Below are 22,763 nucleotides of genomic sequence, written 5' to 3' on the forward strand. Positions count from 1 at the left end.
CCCAAGACATGTGAGGATTATTGAACAAGCGAAGGTTGTATTTCATTTTTAATTACTATTTAATTGAGCCTCAGATTTTCCAGGGTTTATTTTCTTTGCTTTGACGTAAGATGGAATTCATGGGTTCCCATCTTAGCAAATTATGTAATTGCTTTGGCATCATTTAGGGGTCTCTGTACTATAGAATGCTACAGAAACTGCTGTTTAAAATGCCGCATGCATTCCGTAGTCGTGTCTCAGGTCAAAGGATTTTGGAGTGCCGCTTTGCAGTATTTCTTCTGGCTGGAACATTGGCTGTCTTTGAAGTCAGCGTGGAGGCCAGCTCCCCTGGCAGGGCAGGAGACCGTCCCACAGAGGAGAGCGTGGACTTCAAAAGGCCTGGAGAAGGAGGCATGCACAATACAGCCGCTGAATCTCACTGCGGGGATCAGAGCATGTTTGTGATGTGTTCCTTGCCCCTTCTGTGAATGCAGAGTGGAAACTAGAGAATTTGTTTTGCATAAAGTTAAAGCACAGGGTTCTGTGATTCAGTCAGTTTTGGTTGAAAAGGAGATACACTTGGCTTCGCTCAAAACTTAACCTGAGGGCTTCCCTGGTGGCGCCGTGGTTGAGAATCTGCCTGCCGATGCAGGGGACACGGGTTTGAGCCCTGGTCTGGGAGGATCCCACATGCCGCGGAGCAACTAGGCCCATGAGCTACAACTACTGAGCCTGCGCGTCTGGAGCCTGCGCTCCGCAACAAGAGAGACTGCGCACCGCGATGAAGAGTGGCCCCTGCTTGCCGCAACTGGAGAAAGCCCTCGCACAGAAACGAAGACCCAATACAGCCAAAAATAAAAATAAATAAATAAATAAAAAACTTAACCTGAGTTGCCAAAACTCAGGTTAAGATAGTGGTGATTCTTCAGATGCCTTTTAAAACCCTTAACTCTTTCATTCGTTTGGGGGCAGGTTTTGTACATTATTGACTTGCACAGCAATTAAAGCAAAGGCATGTTCCATCCCTGAAAATCTGCGGATGAAACAACGATAAGTAATGAATATTCAGCAGAGCAAGGAGTAATCATTAATTCTAAGTGGAATATTAAGGATTGTAAGCAGCCAGGCAGGTGGCCAGTGGGCTGAGCAGAAGTCCTACAACCGTGAGAATTTCCTCAGAAAGCTTGCTGTCCAGCAGGGTGGTGCCGCCCACTGGCCCAGAGGCCGCAGCTCTTGTTCCGTGTGATACCGTAGGTTTGAATATTGATTTTATAAAATCTAAGGGCTTGGGAGACCCGTGGGGATTTTCAGGAGAGTGCTGTTAGACTTTACCTGCATATAGGTGCACATGAAGATAGCAACATGCTGCCTCCTTCCCGAAGGTGCAGGCAGTCAGTTAACAAATACCCATCACCAACGTTCGCTGCACTTCAGCCCGTTGGCTTGACCTTGTGCTGGGTGCTATTTGGAATATGAAGAAACGTGTGTTCTAGCCTTGAAGAACTTAGTTCAGTTGGAGAGGAAACCTGGCCCCCACCCCACCCCTCACACATAGGCAGACACGGGACAAAGATAGCCGTAACATGGTTAAAAAGCTGACCTTCCCAGGTTTTGATTAGGTAGCAAAGCAAAGGGAGAGGAGTGAGTGAGGGGTGTTGAGGATACGCAGGGTCTGACTGGGTAGAGGAGGGATTAAGCGGAAAGAAAGGGTTAGGACAGTTCAGGCAGGCGGTGGAAGAGCATGGAAGCTAGGCTAAGGAGTTTGGGTTTTATCCCGTGGCCAGTGGGAGCCCTAGAAGGTTCCTGCGTGGGGAAGTAGCATAGTGTTGGGTGTCTAGCAAGGTCACTTGTGCTCAGCGTTCTCTGTGGGCCTCCCTATGAAGGGAAAGTGCCGGGAGGACGCAGGTCTGGCAGTGAACTGGGAGTGGTGTGGTTCGTGGGCGCTGGAGACGCACAGATCTGGCCTCCTGTCCCAGAGCCACTGCTCTCCAGTCAAGGCATTTATGCTTTCAGAGACTCAGTGCCCCTCCTTGGCTGCAAATGAGAGTTACTGTTCTTCCGTGTTCACCTGAAGGTGACATTGGCAGATCTTGTGAGTGGGGCCACCACCGTAGGACAATTCGGGAAACCCTAGAGGGCTCAGGTTAGGTACCTCCTACACCGAAGAAGAAAGCAGAGGGCCTGCCGAAGAGGCCAGGAGGGCTGAGGGTAGGCGGAGAGGATGCTGTGAGCTGTGGTGGGTGCTTGGTTCACTGGTTTCCTTCCTCTCAGGACAGGGTGTTTCTTTTTGTAGTGTGAAGCTGCTTCCTATTGAAGAGGTTTTAGAACCGTGATTCTTGCCTCTGGCAGCACATTAGAATCACCTGGGGAACTTTTAAGACCTACTAATGCCTGTGCCTCGGCCCAGACAAGTTAAATCAGAATCTCTGGCAGGTAGGGTCAAAGCGTGGTTGTTGGTTTTTTTTGTGTTTTTTTTTTAAGTTCTCTGGGTAATTCTAGAATGTAGGAGGGTTGAAACCCTCTGCTTTAGAGATAGAGATGTGGGAACGCTGACAGGTAAAAATACCTCCAGACAGCTGCCCTGTCTCTCTGTACTCTGAGTCTCAGTAAATCTGATAGCTGTGCCAAAAGGGAAGAGAGAAGAATGCCGTGGGTTAGGTGGGTTTGGAGGTTGGCTTAAGTTTGGGCTTTAGCTTCTTTTACACATTTCTCTCCAAGTGGTCTGTGTTTGTACCCTCACTAAAGTAATTTGGGGCCAGAACGATTCAAAATAAGTTTTCCTCCCTAGTTTTTCTAAAATCTCATCACACTGAGGCATCTTTGAATGCCCGCCAGCTACAGTGCAGTGAAATCTTAAGTATCTCTTTGGAAACTCGGGAGATACAAAATGTCAGTGAGGATGCTTACTGGGGAAATGGCCTGCACTGGAAGCATTAATCAATAGTTGTGGGAATGACAGTCCCTACCCCTGTACTCTCAGGATGAGTCCACCCGAGTTCCCCAGACTGGTGAGGACCCCCATCTTTCAGGGCTGCAGAAGGAGCCAGGCTCAGGGCGTCCCCAGGTCCCTGGGGGTTGCCAGCCATGTCTGGCAGGTTGGAGGGTCCTAGGAATCAGTGACTGGGGTTCCGTTTCCCAGTCAGCTGCTTCCTAGCTGTGCAACCCTGGACAGCTCACTTAATTTTGCTGAGATCTACCCTCCAGGCAGCTGTGAGGATTGGATGAGAAGTGTTAATGGGCCTAGGAAAGTTCCTGGCACAAGATCAGTGCTTATTTTACGCTAATTCTCTCTTCTCTTCCTTTACTTAAGTCAGAAATCACGTGGTCCCAGTGCCTTTCCACTTTGAACAACTTCGGTCGCAACCACCCTGACTTGCCAAAATGCCCACCCTGCTCCGCCAGGATAAGGGTGTGGTGTTGTGAAGAGGAGCGGGAAGAAGGCCCTTTGGGCGCGTGGCAGCAGATGGCAGGGATGGGCAGCCGGCATAGGTCTGTGTGACGCAGAGCCGCCCTACAGGGCCCTTAGCTTTCCCTTCTGTGCCTGGTGGTTGATTGTCTCTTACATAGACTGCAGGTTCTGTTCCACACAAGAGAGGGTGGCAAAGATGGGAATGAGTCACTGGAGGATTCTGGGCTGGTGACTCCGACTCTGGAGGTGGAAGCCTGACTTCAAATGTTGCGTTTCTACTGGTCCCCAGGGCACTCCTCTCTCTGCTTTAATCAGAGCTTCAGCCTGGTTGCAAGCAGTAGAACAGCTGTACTATGTTTAGTTGACAAATTGGAGATTTGAGGTGAAAGTATTTCCTTTTGGTCAGGCTGGGTGGTGGTACCAAGCCAACGAAAAAAATTAAAATGTTTTGTAGTTAGGGATGAACTTGCTCCATTCAAGTGGAATGAAAGTATTTCTGAGCAAAATCACTGTACCTATTTCCCATTGTCTTTCTGTATCTGCAACCACACGGCAGATGGGACCTGAGGGCAACATTGGAGCCTTAACGTGTCTTAGTGTGTCTTTACAGAAGAAACACAGTGGGGTTTTTGAGGCCACCAGTAATTAAGCGAGCCCTCTAGATGGGAGTGCACATATTCTCAACGGTGTGGTGTGTGGAGTACCAGTAAGCTGCAGCCGGGGGCAGATGATGACAGAAGTAACCCCTCCACCACCCTGCATCCCCAGCCTCCATAGACTGGAATGCCCTGTTTTACTCGATGCACCTGGAACTGGGTTTCTCAACCTCAGCACTGTTGACATTTGGGGCCAGGTAGTCAGTCCTTCCTTGTAAGGCTGTCCTGTGCATCGTAGGTGTTTATCAGCATCTCTGACCTCTAGCTGTCAGATGCCCATAGCACTCCCTCATCCTGTGACAACCAAAGATGTCTCCAGACATTGCCAGGTCTCCTCTGGGGCAGAACCACCCTCTTTGTAGAAACACTGATATAAACATAAAGAGTGTCTCAGCAGAAACATTAATTAGGATGTCAGTTTGGGATATCGTAGTCTGACATCAGGGCCCAGGCACCGTCTTGTAGTTACTGCTTCCCTCTTGCCAGATGCTTTACCACAACATTATTGTGTGCCATATTATAGCCAAGTTAAAAAAAAAAAAACAAAAAACCCCCCAACTCCCTAAACTGTGCATATACAGAGGGAAGGAATGGAGTCAGACTGTACCTTTCCTGTTTAGAATTATACCCCCAGCATGAACAAAACACAGAGATTGGAACATGGTAGGTGCTTAATTGATGTTTACAATTGGTTGCAACATCTTTGTAAAACACAGGTCTAAGCTTTAAACCCAAAGTATATAAAGCAGGACAGCAGTGTTAGCACCTACCAAGTGCTCAACATTGAACTGAAATTTTTAAAATTAATATTATTCCTCTTATAAATCATAGTGAAGCAATGGATGCTTGAAGTGATTTTTGAGAAGTAACAGTTCCTCCCTGACTTAGACATCAGCTTGTCTATGTGTAGTTGTTTGGAAGTACTCGATTATATGTGCTGATTTTAGCTCTACTATAAGAATGTAAAAGCCCAGACAATTTGCCAGTAAGACAACCCTGAGAAAAAAAGAAAATTTTAAAGCTAATAGACTGATCCCCAAATACAAGAATATCAGATATTTCTAGTGTTTTATCTCTGTGTATTCAGAAATAATTGCAGTGGCATATTGCTTAAGAGATTGGCCGTAGTACACAAGTTAATTTTGAAATATTTATTTTATAACCCCACATGTAACCAGCTAAGCAGGGTGCCAGGTACATAGTTGATTCACTCGTAAGTTGAGTGGATATCGTTGAATGTACCGTTCTTAACATAGTCCAGAGCAGGAGAAATTCCTGCGTATGTGGACTTTATCAACCTTTGCAAACTAAACAGAATGGAGGGCGCTTCCCTGATGGCGGAGTGGTTAAGAATCCGCCTGCCAATGCAAGGGAAACGGGTTCGAGCCCTGGCCTGGGAAGATCCCTCATGCGGTGGAGCAACTAAGCCCATGTGCCACAGCTACTGAGCCTGCGCTCTAGAGACCACGAGCCGCAATTACTGAGCCCACGTGCCACAACTACTGAAGCCCGTGTGCCTAGAGCCAGTGCGCAGCAACGAAGACCCAACACAGCCAAAAATAAAAATAAGTAAATAAATTTATTAAGAATAAATAAATAATAAACAAAATGGAAATGAATGGTAGTGAAAATAAGATCTATTTTAAAATTCAGTTACCAAGTTAACAATGCTTATTTGGCTTTATTTTCTAAATAACCTATTTAAATCAGAATTAATTCAGTAGAAAGGATTTGTTGAGTACTGTGTTGATAAGCACTTGTTGAGTAGTGACTGTGAGTAATACCTGAATCATACCATCCAAAGATGTTAAAAGAATTCTGAGCATTTGAGGAAAAAAGTTAATGTTTTTTATATGATTTCATCTGTACCTTCATCATAACTCCTTGTGTGTATAAGCAGAATGCTGGACTAGGTCTCTGTTTCCTTCTTATTTGATTAGTAAGAATTACCTGGGGAGGCTATTAAAACTTCTAATTCCCAGTTTCTATCCTAGGGATTCTCATTCAGCAAGTCTGGTGCAAGGCCTGTGAATGTGTATTTTTAACACCGTCTCTTGTCTTCCCTCCCCAGGAGCAGGAAGATTTCAATGCTCAGGCAGCTTTGGGGGTCACTAGATTTGGTTTCTTTGGAAAATGCCATCACTGCTTATCTATTCTACCTTTTTACTTGTTTTCTTAACCATGGCCTTTTCTAGTTGACTATGCATATAAAATGCAAACTTTGGTAAAAATCATGGATCTTAGTCTTCTGACTCTACCATAGTAGTTTTGAATGCCTAAGGTTAAAATTTTTTATTTGAGATAATTGTAGATTCTCATACAGTTATAAAAAGCATTGCAGGGCTTCCCTGGTGGTGCAGTGGTTGAGAGTCCGCCTGCCCATGCAGGGGACATGGGTTCGTGCCTCAGTCCGGGAAGATCCCACATGCCCCGGAGCGGCTGGGCCCGTGAGCCATGGCCGCTGAGCCTGTGCTCTGCACCGGGAGAGGCCACAACAGTGAGAGTCCCGCGTACCGCAAAAAAAAAAAAGCATTGCAGAGAGATCCCATATATTCATCATCCAGTTTTTTCATTGGTAGTATCTTGCAAAACTTGGTACAATATCACGACCAAGACATTAACATTGATGTAATCAAGATACATAATCCAGAACATTTCCGTTGGTTCAGACATCCCTCATGTCTTAGTCCATTCAGGCTGCTATAACAAAATGCCATAAACCGAGTGGCCTATACACAACAGATGTTTATTTCTCATAGTTCTAGAGGCCGGAAGTCCAAGACTAAGATGCCAGCATGGTTGCCTTCTGGTGATGGTCCTCCTCTGGGTTCATAGCTAGTAGCACCGTTTCAGACTATCCTCACATGGTGGAAGAGGCAAGGGCCCCTCTGAAGCCTCTTTTATAAGGCACTAATCCCATTCATGAGGGCTTCACTGTCATGACCTAAGTACCTCCCAAAGGTCCCACTCCCTAATACCATCATCTTTGGGGGTTAGTATTTCAACACATGAATTTTGGGGGGACAGAGACCTTCAAACCATAGCACTTCATTTGCCCTTCTCTAGCCACACTAGTTTCCCTTCCACACACACCCTCCTACCGCAGTCTTAACTCTTGGCAACCACTAGGCTGTTCTCCATATCTATAATTTTGTCATTTCATGAATGTTGTAGAAATGGAGACATGTAGTTTATAATCTTTTGGTATTGGCTTTTTCACTCAGCATAATTCTCTGGAGATTCATCCAATTTGTTGCATGTATCAATAGTTTATTCCTTTCTGTTGCTGAGTCGTATTCCCTGGTGTGGATGTAGCAAAGTTTAACCATTTACCTGCTTAAGGACATCTGGCTTGTTTCTACTTTGGGGCTGTCACCAATAAAGCTGCTGTGAACTTTCATGTGTGAGTTATTGTATGGACATAAGGTTTTGTTTCTCTGGAATAAATGTCCAGGAGTGCAGTTGCTGGGTCATATGATAGTTGCATGTTGTAGTTTTTTAAGAAACTGCCAAACTGTGTTCCAGAGTGTCTGTACCATTTAGAGTTCCCACCATTAATTTATGAGTGATCCAGTTTCTCTGTTTTCCTAGCCAGCATTTGGTGTTATCATTATTTTTTGTTTCAGCCATTCTCATAGGGATATAGTGATATCTCACTGTGGTCTTAATTTACATTTGCTTGATGACTAGTAATGTTGAATATCTTTTCCTGTGCTTATATGCCATTTGTATATCCTCTTGAATAGCAGAATATTATTGGATGGAGTGCTATTGTTGGATAGAGTGTTCTATAAATGCTGATCAATCTGTTGGTTGATGGTAATGAAATAAAATTCATATTTTATGGCAAGACAAGAAAAATTCGAACATAAAATTTTTCTCAGGAAAAGGCTTCCATTTAGGCTTCCTCCCTCCCCTTTAGTATGTATTGTGTGGCTGCATTGACTAGACCTCCTTAGGAGATAACATTCCTTCTTAATCTGGTAAAGGGTCACCATGACCCACGACTTGCTTTGTACGTGCAGATCTGGATTGTGTAAACTGTTGATATGTCATTTGATGTTTAACCTGTTTGTCTTAAAAACTTATATAACTGCGCTTTGACCTCTAACAGGCGGAACAGTCCTCAGAGCTTTCTGAAAGACTGTCTCCTGGGTTATAGTCCCCAGGTTGGCTCGAATAAAAGTTTTCATTTCTTTCTTAGATTAATTGGTTATTAATTATTAATTAATATTCAGTAAGATTATGAATCTTACTGATTAATTTTTCATCAATAATGGTATTGCTGAATTTGTCTGTATCCTTACTGGTTTTCTCTTTAGTTGTTCTATCAATTGCTGAGAGAGGGGTGTTGAAGTCTCCAACTGTAATCATGGATTCATCTATTTCCTCTTCCAGTTCTATCAGTTTTTGCTTCACATATTTTGCAGCTCTGGTATTTGGTGCACGCACATTTAAGATTGTTATGTCTTGCTGTGAGATTACCCTTGTATCTTTATGTCCCTCTCTGTTTCTAGTAGTCTTTTCTCTGAAGTCTACTTTATCTGATGCTTTCACTTAATATTTTTGATCCTCTGATTTGGGTGTTTTTTTGTTCTGTTTTGTTTCTTATTAAAAATTTGTTTTTATTAAAATATAGTTGATTTACAATGTTGTATTAATTTCAGGTGTACAGCAGAGTGATTCAGATATGTATTCTTTTTTAGATTCTTTTCCATTACAGGTTATTACAAGATATTGAGTAGAGTTCCCTGTGCTATACAGTAGGTCCTTGTTAGTTATCTGTTTTATATATAGCAATGTGTATATTTTAATCCCAAACTCCTAATTTATCCCTCCCCCCCGGCCCCCACTTTCCCCTTTGGTAACCATAAGTTTATTTTCTATATCTGTTAGTCTATTTCTGTTTTGTAAATAAGTTCATTTGTATCTTTTTTTTTTTTTAGATTCCACATATAAGTGATATCTTATGATATATGTTTTTCTCTGTCTGACCTACTTCACTTAGTATGGTAATTTCTAGGTCCATCCATATAGCTGCATGATTTGGGTGTTTTGTAATTGAGGCTCTTTTCCCCTTCTTTTTTAGGAATATATCATTCGGGTACAAAGAGGAATTTCTGTAGAAAATAGCTGGCAGGTAAGCTTTTTTTTTTTTTTGTCATTAGAAAAATGTTTAAACAAAATTCTGACTTGGGGCATCTAAAAATCTGGAAAAACTATATTAATCATATGTCTTTTAGATATAAACGTTTAGCTCTAACACATGTATTATAAAAGGCTTTTATGTTCCCAGTTGTTCAGTTTAATTCGTGTATGTTACTACAGAGAGTAGGAATCTGTTCTCCAGGTGGACACAGAGTAAGTGGGCTAGGCAAATTACTTGTTTTGTTCCTAGTAATTCAAACCTCACCTGAAGCCATGGCTTGTTGGGTGAGGCAGGTTAACGTTCAGTCCACCAGGTAGAAGGGTGAGACAGTGCCCTGGACATTGTGCATTTCATGGACTCCCAAGTCCAGTCATGGACAATTTCTAGTGCTAGTTCCCACACTGACCATAGGTAAGGATCTGCTTACAGCCCCAGGGCCTGCTTTCCTCACAGGTGGCCTCAGAGAGGCAGAACTTACTATACACATCTAGAGGTGCTTCCCATCCCAGCTGACTTGCAGAGGGTGGCTGAATTCTGTACAGGGACCATTTCTTTCCTGCTTTAGTAATTATAATGACCCTCCTGCCTTCCAAAAATCTTACCTTGTCCTTCATAGCCCAGGTTGAACCTTACCTCTCACCTTAAGCAGTCTTTGACCTCAGTGACCCATACTTGGTCTTTTCTTTGCCTGAAAATTCAAACTGCTTTTTGTTGGACTAATTATACTATTTAACATCAGTTGAGCATTTATTGTTAGGCACATTAATTCACTTAGCCCTTTAAAGGCAGTTCTGTGTGATAGTATTAGCCCCATTTTACATTCAAAAGGTAAGTAACTGGTCCAAGGTCACGCTTATATCCCTGACAGAACAGGGGTGGAATTTGCACATTCTCTGTGGTTAACTATTGTACTACCTTTTGCTCCTTTGCACTTATCAGGGATGCCCTCATGTTTAACTTTCTGATGTATATTTGTCAAACAGGCCCAAGGGCAATGTCCTACCAGAAAAATCAACCCTTGATGTAGTTTTTTAGATCCAATGCTTTAGAGTCCTGGGGGACACTTAACAAAAATGTTGATACTTAACCTCCTTAAATTCCTGAATTCCTAGGTGATCTCCAAGTAATTCTTATGCACACTAATATTTGAGAATCATCAATAAAGATTGAAAAAACTTTTTGAAAGCAAAATAACTTCCTTCCCCGGAGACTGAAGAGCTAGTGGAATTTGGCTATGGCCTAATCAATGGCATCACCATAACTAAGAAAGAATGCATACACAGTGGATGTGGACCGTTGGCCAAGAGGGGAAACGGGCAATCAGAGAGCTGTGTGGCCTCTCTGCCTGCAGATGCGTCCAATCTCTAGACTGGTTGGATCTCAAATGGGGGAAGTTTTATCCAGGGCAAGGATGAAATGGCCTCAAGACTGTCCACATGCTTTAACTTTAATTTCATGTTCACTAAAACTTTTTTTTTTTTTTTGGTAAATCATTAATTCATCTTTCTAGGTGCCTGGTTAATAAAAAAAAAATACTTAAAGGGCTATTCACCCTGGAAACAAATACGTCATCATTCTTTCTTACCTGTTGGCATCTTGCGAGTTTGGCTAGCATTAACCAGTTTCCCATGGCCCCGCCAACTCAGGGGCACTGCTTGGTCTGTTTTCTGGGGCTGCTGAGTTAAGCAAGTTAAGCACCAGGTATATAAGCCCTGCTACCCTTAATGCAAGTGCCTTGGCTCTAAAATGCCAATAAATATTAAATAGGGAAATGAAAATTGATGGTCTTTGCTGAATCAAAACACCACTTTTATTTCTTACAGATTGTTAGGAGATACAGTGACTTTGATTTGCTGAACAACAGCTTGCAGGTAATTATTTTAAAACACCAATGACACATTTATTGCTTGGGGTATCTTAGAAACTGGTTGGAAACAACAATATTAGGAACAAGAAATTAGCAAATTTCCCTAGCAAAGGAGATAAGCTCATACTTTAAACAGATGATGTGTGACTCTAAAAATAAACTTTGGGGAATAAACATCATTTATAATAATCACCTTGCAGCTGGGTACCTTTGAGCCAGACTGCGTCCTTACCACAATCATGGGATGCTGTGTGTTATCTCCTTTTCGCAGGTTAGGAATGACTAGATGGGTTGCTAGAGTTGTTCACTGAGAGCTGGGACTCTCAGACTCTCTTAAACAAGGCTGCATAGTCAGCATTGCAGATCAACAACACTCAGCAGTAACTAGAGACTCAGCCTTTTTCAGTGTAACTTTTTTTTTTTTTTTTTTTTTTACTTTTTAAACTTATTTTTTGGCTGCATTGGGTCTTCGTTGCTGTGCGCGGGGGTTACTCTTCGTTGTGGTGTGCGGGCTTCTCACTGCAGTGGCTACTCTTGTTGCGGAGCACGGACTCTAGGGCATGCGGGCTTCAGTAGTTGTGGCACGCGGGCTCAATAGTTGTGGTGCACGGGCTTGGTTGCCCCACGGCATGTCGGGTCTTCCTGGACAAGGGATAGAACCCATGTCCCCTGCATTGGCAGGCAGATTCTTAACCACTGCACCACCAGGGAAGTCCCTCAGTGTAACTTTTTTCTCTTAAATATGTATTTCTAAATCCCTTTGATTTAAATGTTTGTAACTTGGTGGCCATAATGCAAAGAGGGATGAGCTGGAAACAAAGCTAGTGCTGGTAATGATCGAAGGGTCCTAGAGAAGTGTTAGCACCGTAGGTACTGGCAATACCACCTATGTCTTCACCTGGTAGATTGGTCTTCAGGGGCCATGGGTTATTGAAGATCACTGGGCTTGTATCATATCTCAGCTTTGATTGGTAGCATAAACCCTTGAGCCAGAGTGCTTGGCTTACGACCAGCCCAGCTGGGAGGTGAACTGGCCATCATCAGTCATTCTGAGTGACCTCTGATCCTGTCCACAAAGGTCAGGAGGACTGCTGACTGGGAGGCAGTGTAATGCTTCATTTCCTTCAAAAGGCCATTTTTTATTGACCAGACTTTGGAAAAATAGCATTTGTAGAGTCCAGACTTTCATATTATTTACCACACTGCTGGAAGCATGAATGCCTTATTTTCCTTCCAGTAGAACTGGCCTGAGTATCTGCAGACCTTCTTGTAATTGACATATGGCCCTGCATTTCACACATGTTGTCTGTCTACATTTTTTAAAAAATAAATTTATTTAATTTTTAAATTTTTGACTGCATTGGGTCTTTGTTGCTGTGCACGGGCTTTCTCTAGTTGTGGCAAGTGGGGGCTTCTCTTTGTTGTGGTGCATGGGCTCTAGGCACGCGGGCTTCAGTAGTTGTGGCACATCGGCTCAGTAGTTGTAGCTTGCGGGCTTAGTTGCTCCACAGCATGTGGGATCTTCCCAGACCAGGGCTCAAACCCATGTCCCCTCCATTGGCAGGTGGATTCTTAACCACTGCACCACCAGGGAAGTCCCAGAAGGGGGAGTGATTTTGTACAGTGCCGTTCAGCCATGGCTGAGTAAGAATCATGGGAAAAATACTTCTGAAATTGAAATTGCCTAGGCCTAGCCCCCAAGAATGGGGGGTGGGGAGGAGGGTTTTATCTCCTATTTGTTCTTTCTTTGGGGATATAAAGTTGAATCTCCATGACTATTCAATTATAGCCTTTTTAATATAATAGAATTTTATTTTTGCATCAGTGTAATTTTCCTTGTTAAAATGGGCACTTTCACTGTGCATCTTATTTCAGATGCAAATATCCACATGTATTGATGTTGGCTTGTGCTGGGCAGGATATGGCCAGACAGCATTTCAGTGGGAGGTTTTTCTGGATCCAAGTAAACAAACAGAAGAAAGCACATACAGCTTTCTGGCAACAAAATAATTTCAAAACAACCCCATAAAACAGACCAAAAAGATTCCAAAACCACAGAAGAAAACTGTGACCATGAATTTCAGTGTCTGATTACCCTTCTGACAGATAAATGAGTTCCTGCTGAAAAAAGAGAAATGTAATACACATATGCAGAGTTGTCTGAGTCCAATAGGAAACATACCTAAGCAAAAAAACCCAAAAAACCAGCAGGATGTAAAATTATACATGCAATATAATAATTACATGGAAATGTTTAGGAAAAAAGCTTGGAAGGAAATATGCCAAAATGTTAACAATGGGGTTCCCCAGGTGGCAGGATTATGGGTTATGTTTATTTCTGGTTCTTTATACTGTTCTGTACTTTCCAAGTTCGGTACAAGTAAACACATGCAAGCTGTATAAGTAGAAAAACAGAAAAAAAGCTGTACTTTCCCAACTTTTTATAGTGAGCATATCTTGTGGTAACAGTGAAGAAAAATCACCACCTTATTTTAAAGGCACCATCAAATTGGTGACCATCTAGAGAGATAGCATGCGACACAGAAAAAGAAGAAAGAACTGCAGTGATGGGAACTGGCAGGGAACCCTCAGACTTGGCATGGGACCCAGCCTCTGCCTCTTACCAGCCCTGAGACCTGGGCTCAGTTACTTCCTCTCTCTGTCCTCACTCTCCCTGTCTGAAGCCAAGGGGCTGAACCAGATGACTTCTCAGGTCTGTTGTAGTACAAATGTTTTGTGATTTGGCTGTACTGCCCATTGTTGACGTAGGAGAGACTACTGAACACTGGGGGGAAATGGGGACAAATTAGGGTCTGTTGAGAGCTTAGAACTCCCTAGAATACTCCCTAGAATGTAGTTGAAGACAATTTACAGATCGTTAAGGTCTGATAACAGAAATGAGAGACTAGTAGATTCAGAGTTAGGTTTTTCCTCCAGACAAAAAGCTAGTTTTCTTGAAACTGATAGAGTTTGTCATGGAATTTAGAAGCTTCTGCTAGGCTAGCATGGGTCAGATTATGGGCTCCAGACCCCAGTTTGGCTGTCATCCCCCCTTTGCTTTGTCACTCTGCAGATGTTATGAATGGAGGAACTTTTATGAATGGAGGAACTTTGGGGACTTCTCTGCTGGGCTTCTTGTTCTCTTTTCCTTTATACAAGGAACTCAAGAAGGGAATACATAGGGTACGTTGAAGAGGGAACAATAAAAAATGGGATGATTGGCTTGAAGCCATCCCTGTGGAGGTGTCTAGGAAATCACTGACTTAGTGGCTTCATCACTTTATGTGCTAGTACTCTCTCTCCCTCCTTTCTAATTAGTCATGGGAGTTCTGAATTTTATATTCTGTGACTGGTAAGCATTTGAGAAATTCTGGGAAGAAGCTGAAAGAGAAGTTTCTGTTGAATGTTAATCTCCTTTCAAAGGCAAGATTTTATTTTAGTTTTTTTAATTAATTAATTTATTTATTAGTGAACTTAAAAAAAAAAATTTATTTGGCTGCGCCGGGTCTTAATTGCGGCACATGGGATCTTTGTTGCGGCATGCAGGATCTTTCAGTTGCCACATACGGGATCTTTATTGTGGCATGCGGGATCTTTTTAGTTGTGGCATGTGGGCTCTTAGTTGCGGCACGTGGGGTCTAGTTCCCTGACCAGGGATCGAACCCGGGGCCCCTGAATTGGGAGCACGGAGTCTTAACCACTGGACCACCAGGGAAGTCCCTCAAAGGCAAGATTTTAAAGTAACACACACAGCATAGTTTTAATACTTTTAGGCATATTTATTGTGAGATCTTAAACCAGGGCAGGAAAACACCTCCCATCTGTCTAGCAGACTGACATGTCAGGGACACTCTAATCACAGCTGTTGGCAAAGAACTCTGTTTCACCTGTTGATTTGGAAGAGCTGATGGGATGTCTGGGCAGATCAATACATTTTCCTAAAGAGAAATGAAGCATGAAAAAAAAGATTGGTTCAAGCTTGGAGGCCACAAAGTTTGAAACAGATAGCTTATCAAATTCATGAATGAAAAATAGCACCCCCCCCCGAAAAAAAAAAAGCCCTGTTGGGGTTTGAATCCAATGTTGTCAGATGTGACTGTCCATTCCGAGTGATGTGTGAGGTTCAGCTGGGTCTGCTCTTGGGCAGGTAGTGCAGGAAAATGCGCTGATATTGGCTGATAGTAATTTAAAAAAAAATCCTTGTTGTGTATATGATCACTTTGATGAGCAAAAGGGATTTTTCTTTCTTTCTTTTTTTTAATTGAAAAAAGTAGTAAATGAGAAATGTTAACATTTCATAGTATAGAAATAAAAATTAATTCACCAACCCACTCCCAGAGGTAGCTATTCTCAAGCAGGTAGTGTGAGTCCTTTTAGACGTTTTTGGTGCATATATAACTATATGCCTGGGCTTATACATACACACACACACACACACATACACACACAAATGAGATTATACCCTGCAACTTAATAAGGGAGCTTTTAAAAGAAATCAGTTATGTTTTCAGTAATATATTACCTTTGATTCCCCTGTATTACTCAATGTTCCTGAACAAAACTAATAATAAAACGATTGGCTTGGATGTGTGCTAGCTGAGTGATGTGCTTTCTTCATAAGTATGCTTTGTATTTAGCTAATAAAGGAGCTGCTGTTACGTAAAGCCTAATTGTATGAGTGAGGAAAACAGCCTGAAATTGAAGTGTGTCATCTGGCAATGAATTTTGCCATGGTTGAAAATTCACTCTAAGTATGTTCTGACATATTTTCATAAATATGTTGGAGAAATAGGCAATTTAGAATTGTCAGCCAACCTCTTCATCTTGCCCAATATCAAGTTCAAGGTCTTCAGCATTGTTTGAAAAATACAACAGAGTGGAACAGGCTAAGTTAGGTTCATTCACATGGGTGATTTACATGACATGCTTGTCTGAATTCAAGATGCCCTTCTCTTTAGACCTTCCCCTTGATCAATACACATGCCACTTGGACAGCTCTAATCTACGTACAAGTGTAGACTAGCAGTGCTCTTTGAAAGCAGTTTTGCTCATTAAATTAAGATACCAATCTGACACTTTGTTTTTTTAAGTTTAAAAAATAGATTCATAGGGAGTTACCTGGCAGTCCAGTGGTTAGGACTCCGTGCTTTCACTGCCAGGGGCCCAGGTTTGATCCCTGGTTGGGGATCTACGATCCTGCATGCCGCTCGGTGTGGCCAAAAGAGAAAAAGGACTTATAAAGTTTTTTTGTTGTTTGTTATTTTTATTTCAAGGTATCTTCAGCCACTATAATTTAATATTTAAATATCTGTGATTTCTTTTAGTGGCAAAAGTCAGATATTGCTAATAATACCAGGTTTATGGCCTACATTTATAATTGAGGGATATGCTAAGTTTGTTTTTTTTAATTTATTTAATTAATTTATTTTCGGCTGCATCGGGTCTTCGTTCCTGTGTGCGGGCTTTCTCTAGTTGTGGTAAGTGGGGGCTACTCTTCGTTGCGGTGCGTGGGCTTCTCATCATGGTGGCTTCTCTTGTGGCAGATCACGGGCTCTAGGCGCCTGGGCTTCAGTAGTTGTGGCTCGCAGGCTCTAGAGCGCAGGCTCAGTAGTTGTGGCGCACGGGCTTAGTTGCTCTGCGGCATGTGGGATCGTCCCAGACCAGGGATCGAACCCTTGTCCCCTGCATTGGCAGGTGGATTCTTAACCACTGCGCCACCAGGGAAGCCCAGGACTCAAAGTTTTAAATGATCTGGAAAACGATAGATTGAGCACCCGCATTTACTTTTCCTCTCTCCCGAAGCCACTCTAAAACAACAGTAAATTGATCTTACACACACACACACACACCCTCAAGGACAAATAGAATAGGAGAGGAGAAAACTACAACAAAAACATTTGAAACTGAAAATCCAATGGATGAGAGCTAACTAATTAAGCAGATATGGGAAGGCAGAATTCTGAGATGGCAGTGAGGGTGGCTAACCCCATTGGGTCCCAGTTTATACTACAGAACCTCCAAAAGATTTAGCAATTGACAGCACCAGCTGCTGCCTGCAGCCTGGGCTGAGGTCAAGCTAAAATCAGGAGTTGAAAGTATGTTTAAGCAGTCAGATCACCAAGTCTCCCCGTGTGAGCAATTTATGGCTGCTCTTCTCCCTCCAGTAGAAAAACTGAGTTTATTCTCTAGGGAGGGTAGAACAGTCTTTGGACTGGAGAATGCAGGCATAGTTGGAAAATTTACATAACAAACAGGAGACCTGACTACTCCCCACCCCTACCCCCAGCCAAGCCCTCTTCTTCCTTTCAGCTCCCAGAATACTGGCAGTCAGGCGTAGACCCTCCAGGCAGGAGACTGGAAGATTCTTTTGGGAGGATCTGTCCAGCCTAAGAGGAAAGAGCTAAAGAGAGTGAGGTCACAGGTTCTTAGAAAAATTGTCTTTTATAATCTCAGATTAAAAATTGCATTACATTACATCAGGATGCTATTAAGGAAAGAAAAGTATTTAGAAGTAAAAAAGATAACAGTAGGAATGAAAACTCTTTAGAAGGGCTGAAAGATAGAGGAAATATCCCAGGGAGAAAATGTTTAACATAGGTGGAAAATGGGAGCGAAAAGATAAGAATAGAGGACCAGTCCAGAAAGTCCAACATTGGAAAACAGGAGTTCTAGAAAAAGAAAGCAAAGGGAGTGGAGAGGAAGAAATAATGACCTAATACAAGAAAATACCAAAGAATGTAAGGATATTAGTTTCTAGATCGAAAGGGCCGAGTACTCAGCACAGAGAATGAAAATAGAGCCATATAAAGGCACATGGAATTCACAAACCGAGGTCAAAGAGAAGATCCTACAAGCTTCCAGGGAGAGAAAAAACCAGAATGAAGAATCTACTGCTTGAACCTTTAATAGCAGCACCAGAAACTGAAAGACAATAATGTAGCTCCTAAAAATTCTGAGGAAGAAATGTATTTCCAACTTAGAATTCCATATCAAGACTCGTTATCAATCAAGTGTGAGGGTAGAATAAAAACATTTTTTAACATGCAACGTTTCAAAACACTTATCTCCCTTGCTCCCTTTTTAGGAAGCTGACAGAGGGTATCTCCACCCAAAGTCAGGGAATTATCTAAGAAAAGGGCAGGTATGGATATAGAAATGGGGTTCAGCAGGAGAAAGGGCAAAAACTTCTCCAGCATGACGGTGAAGGGAGGTCCCAGGATGCCAGCTTTGCAGCAGGTATAGGGACCACCAGTCCTGCTTGGAGCATGTTGGTGGGTTCTGGAAGGTACTCCTTAAGAAGATAAAATTGATATATCTTTGTATCTGAATGTGTTGAGAAAAGGCTTAGGCGGAGAGTTTGGAGTTGAATAGAAAACTTAAAAAGACTACTAATTGACAGAAAGGAATAATAAGCATGCTCTTTGGCTCAGCTGTGAATATCATTTACCTAATGTAAATATGAATATTGCACTAAATAAAATTATAACATCACTATATTGGAAGGAGTAGTAATAGAACATGTATGGAATGAGATTAGGATTGTGAAAGAGAACTTAATCCTAATCTTCCATAATTAGAAACTTACAGATAATGCCTAAAAGTGAAAAATCAAGACATAACAATGTGAACATTCCCCTATTCCAGAAGATCAGCCGAAAGCATTGAATGTGGCTGCCTCTGGGGAGTGGGGAATGGATATGTCACCTGTTGAGGGGGGGTAGTAGGAGCACTGTGGGACTGCTAGTAATAATAAAAAAAGAACTATTTGACTCTTGAAATTATGTTCATGTATATGTTTGATAAAAAGAAAACCACATTACAAAATTAAGTTTTAAAGTTGCTACGCTGAATAAAGCATCTTATCAATTCTTAGTTGTTACGGTTTTTCACATTTTTATAGTTTGACAAATTAGGATGCATCCTAAAATACCTTAGACCTAATGAAATATGATGACTCAGGATTCTGATAATGTATCTTATTTGGGGATGACATGAGTATAATACTTTTTTTTTTTTTTAATTAAAGATTGCAGGCCTAAGTCTACCTCTTCCTCCCAAAAAATTGATTGGTAACATGGATCGTGAGTTCATAGCTGAGAGGCAGAAAGGTCTTCAGAACTATCTCAACGTTATCACCACAAATCATATCTTGTCTAATTGTGAGCTGGTTAAGAAGTTTTTAGATCCAAACAACTATTCTGCAAGCTATACTGGTAAGTAGAGGGATCTATCAGCTACAGTCCCGGGAGAAAAGAGACGCTTTTCTTTGCTGGAGATAATACACGTGGGAGAAATTCTCCTTCCAAATGAGGAGATGTGTACATCTGTTATAGGGTGTTATTCATTTACTAATAATTACCTGATTGTATTTTTACCGTAGATATATAAGAAGAACATTGTTCTAAAATGTTTGTGATGTCTGTTTAGAAAAATATGGAGGACAACTTATTGTCTGTGTACAGAGTCTTGTCTTTATTATCTTCCCTGACAAAACAGAGAGTAAATAGTCCACAATAATCTATACAGTAATCTCAATTTGATTTGTATTTGGCTCTGTTTTTGTGTTTACAGTATATACTATGCCTGGTTTTCCTGGGAATTACTTTAAACACAACAGTGATCCAGAAGTGTTCTTTCTGTGTCTTCCCCGTTGCTTGCTGAAATCCACTCTGTGCAAAGCCTAAAGAAGAGGTAGTTCTCTTCCAAACCTTCCCTGGGTCAGGGTGGCAGCCAGGGGCCTGAGTTGGAAAGGGTGCCAGTCACACACAAAGCTAGCATCAGTAATGTAAGCCCGTTGTCAGCAGAATGAGTGATTAACTATTTAATACACTCTGGCGTGGCCTTGAAGAGACCAATAGAAACTGTTGTAGAACTGAACCAGTGACTAGAATTCAACTGGTTTTTTAAAACTAAACCATGCTTAGAGTCTAAGTGGAACTCTGGGTATTATTAATAAGCTGATTTCCTTGCTAAGAGAACAGATTGTTTACCGGCTACATTTTAGGTCCTCAGAACGCTGCTTTTGAAGTAATTGGGGGGAGACACTTTTATTTCTGCGTCAGATAGAGGGGCTGCTTTTGAAGTAATTGGAGGGAGACACTTTTATTTCTGTGTCAGATAGAGGGAAATAGAGGACTACTTGTCAGGCACCAAACTTTTCTGCATAATATAATCCACCTGGGGAGCTTTAAAAAATCCTGATGTCCAGGCTGCATTCATGCCAGTTAAATCAGAATATCTGTGGATTGGATTCCTAATTTGTAAAGCTCCCCTAGAGATTCTAATTGCCACCGAGTTTGAAAACCACAGTTAGAACTTGCTACTTGCAGTGTGGTCCTCTGACAGCAGCACTGGCATCACTGGGAGCTTGTCAGTAATGCAGGATTTAGGCCCCAGCCTAAACCTAGGATCAGGATGTGGTTTTAACAAGGTTGCCATGTGGTTTGCATGCGTACTTAAAGTTTGAGAAGCCTTGTCCTAGAATGTACCTGCCATCTTCTAATGGAAGTGCCTGTAAGAAAAATGCGTTTCTAGAATGCAATCAAGTGAAGGAAAGTTAATTTCACACTCACATTTACTGTAAGTAACAATGAATTGTTACAAGGCTTGCATCCTTCCCCCACTTGTTTCTCGGTTCACGTAGGAGAAAAGGGGCTCCCAGGACAGCTCGCATTCTTTCAGAGTAGATCTCGCTTGGCTTTCAATTCACCATGCTTTATTTACCTCACTTGTTCTCAGAATTCAGATCATGGGCCTTCTGGATTGACTTTTTTTTTTTTTTTAATTTATTTATTTTTGGCTGAGTTGGGTCTTCGTTGTGGTGCGCGGGCTTCTCATTGTGGTGGCTTCTCTTGTTGCGGAGCACGGGCTCCAGGCATGTGGGCTTCAGTAGTTGTGGCATGTGGGCTCAGTAGTTGTGGCTCGCGGGTCCTAGAGCTGAGGCTCAATAGTTGTGGCGCACAGGCCTAGTTGCTCCACGGCATGTGGGATCTTCCTGAAGCAGGGCTCGAACCTGTGTCCCCTGCATTGGCAGGTGGATTCTTAACCACTGCGCCACCAGGGAAGTCCCTGGATTGACTTCTATCAAATCAGTCCCAACCCAGCCCTCTTCATTGGTTTGTCCACATTTTTTCCTGAGGGTGTCTGCTAATGTTCTCCCAGGGCAAGTGTCAAGGTGTAGTGCACACATGATGATGCCATTCATTCCATAAACCTTGCCTGTCTGCTCTGCCTATGCCATGTGCTGGGTGCAGGGCTGGGTGTTGGGGTGCAGGTGTGAAGAAGATGTGCTTCCTGTTCTCAGGGAGCTTATACCGGAAGTACCTTGAGTTGCCAGGGGTCAGAGCTAGCAGGGATCTTGGAGCAGACGTATCAAAACTAACCCTCCCGTTTTATTTTTTAGTGTTATTTTTTGTTGTTGTTTTCCTTCCGGTTTTATTGAGATATAATTGATATACAGCACTGTATAAGTTTAAGGTGTACAGCATAATGATTTGACTTACATACATTGTGAAATGATTATCACAGTAAGTTTAGTGAACATCTCTCATCTCATACAGATGCAAAATTAAATAGAAAAAAATTTTTTCCTTGTGATGAGAACTCTTAGGATCTACTCTCTTGTTAAATTTCATATATAATGTACAGCATTGTTAATTATAATTATCATGTTGTGTATTACATCCCTAGTACTTATTTATCTTATAAGTGGAAGTTTGTACCTTTTGGCCACCTTCATTCAATTCCCCATCCCCCTATCCCCCCTAGCCCCCACCTCTGGTAACCACAAATCTGATCTCTTTTTCTATGAGTTTGTTTGTTTTTGAAGAATAATTGACCTACAATACTATGTTAGTTCCTGTTACACAACATTGTGATTTGATGTTTCTATACATTTCAAAATAATCATCATGAAAAGTTGATGATGTCAACTTACAATATGTCACCATACAAAGATATTACATAGTTATTGACTGTATCCATCCATGTGGTTGCAAATTTCATTCTTTTTTGTGGCTGATTAATATTCCATTGTGACTCTTAGATTGCTTCCATATCTTGGCTATTGTAAATAATGCCACAATGAACATGGGGGTGCATATATTTTTTTCTAATTTTCATTTTCATTTTCTTCTGATATATACCCAGGAGTGGAATTGCTGAATCATATGGTAGTTCTACTTTTAAGTTTTTGAGGAACCTCCATATCATTTTCCATAGTGGCTGCACCACGTTACATTCTCACCAGCAGTGCACAAGGGTTCTCTTTTCTCCACATCTTTACCAACACTTGATTTTTATTTGTGGTCTTTTTGATGATGGCACTTCTGATGGGTATGTGGTGATACCTCATTGTGGTTTTGATTTGCATTTCCGTGATGGTTAGTAGTGTTGAGCATCTTTTCATATGCCTGTTGGCCATCTGTATGTTGTCTTTGGAAAAATGTCTATTCAAGTACTCTGCCCATTTTTTAATAGGGTTGTTTGGTTTTTTGATGTTGAGTTGTATGAGTTCTTTGTATATTTTGGATATTAACCACTTGTCAGCCATATTTTTTGCAAATATGTTCTCCCATTCAGTAGATGGCCTTTTTGTTTTGTTCATGGTTTCCTTTGCTGTGCAAAAGCTTTTAAGTTTGATTAGGTCTCATTTGTTGGTTTTTGCTTTCTGTTTTTCCCTTGCCTGAGGAGACATAACCAAAA

General features: G+C 41.9%; 1 protein-coding gene across 20 annotated transcripts in view; it reads left to right on the forward strand.

The window, feature by feature from the left end:
- Window positions 1–22,763, forward strand: part of PXK (PX domain containing serine/threonine kinase like) — a 75,575-nt gene that overhangs the window by 16,431 nt on the left and 36,381 nt on the right. For 13 of the 20 annotated variants that reach the window (XM_027121230.1, XM_027121228.1, XM_027121216.1 and 10 more), the window contains exons 2-4: window positions 9,134–9,184; window positions 11,017–11,064; window positions 19,087–19,273. The exons of the other annotated variants lie outside the window; for them this stretch is intronic. In XM_027121230.1, the coding sequence (XP_026977031.1) occupies window positions 9,134–9,184; window positions 11,017–11,064; window positions 19,087–19,273 (286 nt within the window). The remainder of the gene's footprint in view (window positions 1–9,133; window positions 9,185–11,016; window positions 11,065–19,086; window positions 19,274–22,763) is intronic. 20 annotated transcript variants of the gene reach the window in all.

The sequence above is a fragment of the Aethalodelphis obliquidens genome, unplaced genomic scaffold (genome assembly GCF_003676395.1).
Source record: "Aethalodelphis obliquidens isolate GAN/ISIS:26980383/991018 unplaced genomic scaffold, ASM367639v1 scaffold22, whole genome shotgun sequence".
In the NCBI taxonomy this organism is placed as follows: domain Eukaryota; kingdom Metazoa; phylum Chordata; class Mammalia; order Artiodactyla; family Delphinidae; genus Aethalodelphis; species Aethalodelphis obliquidens.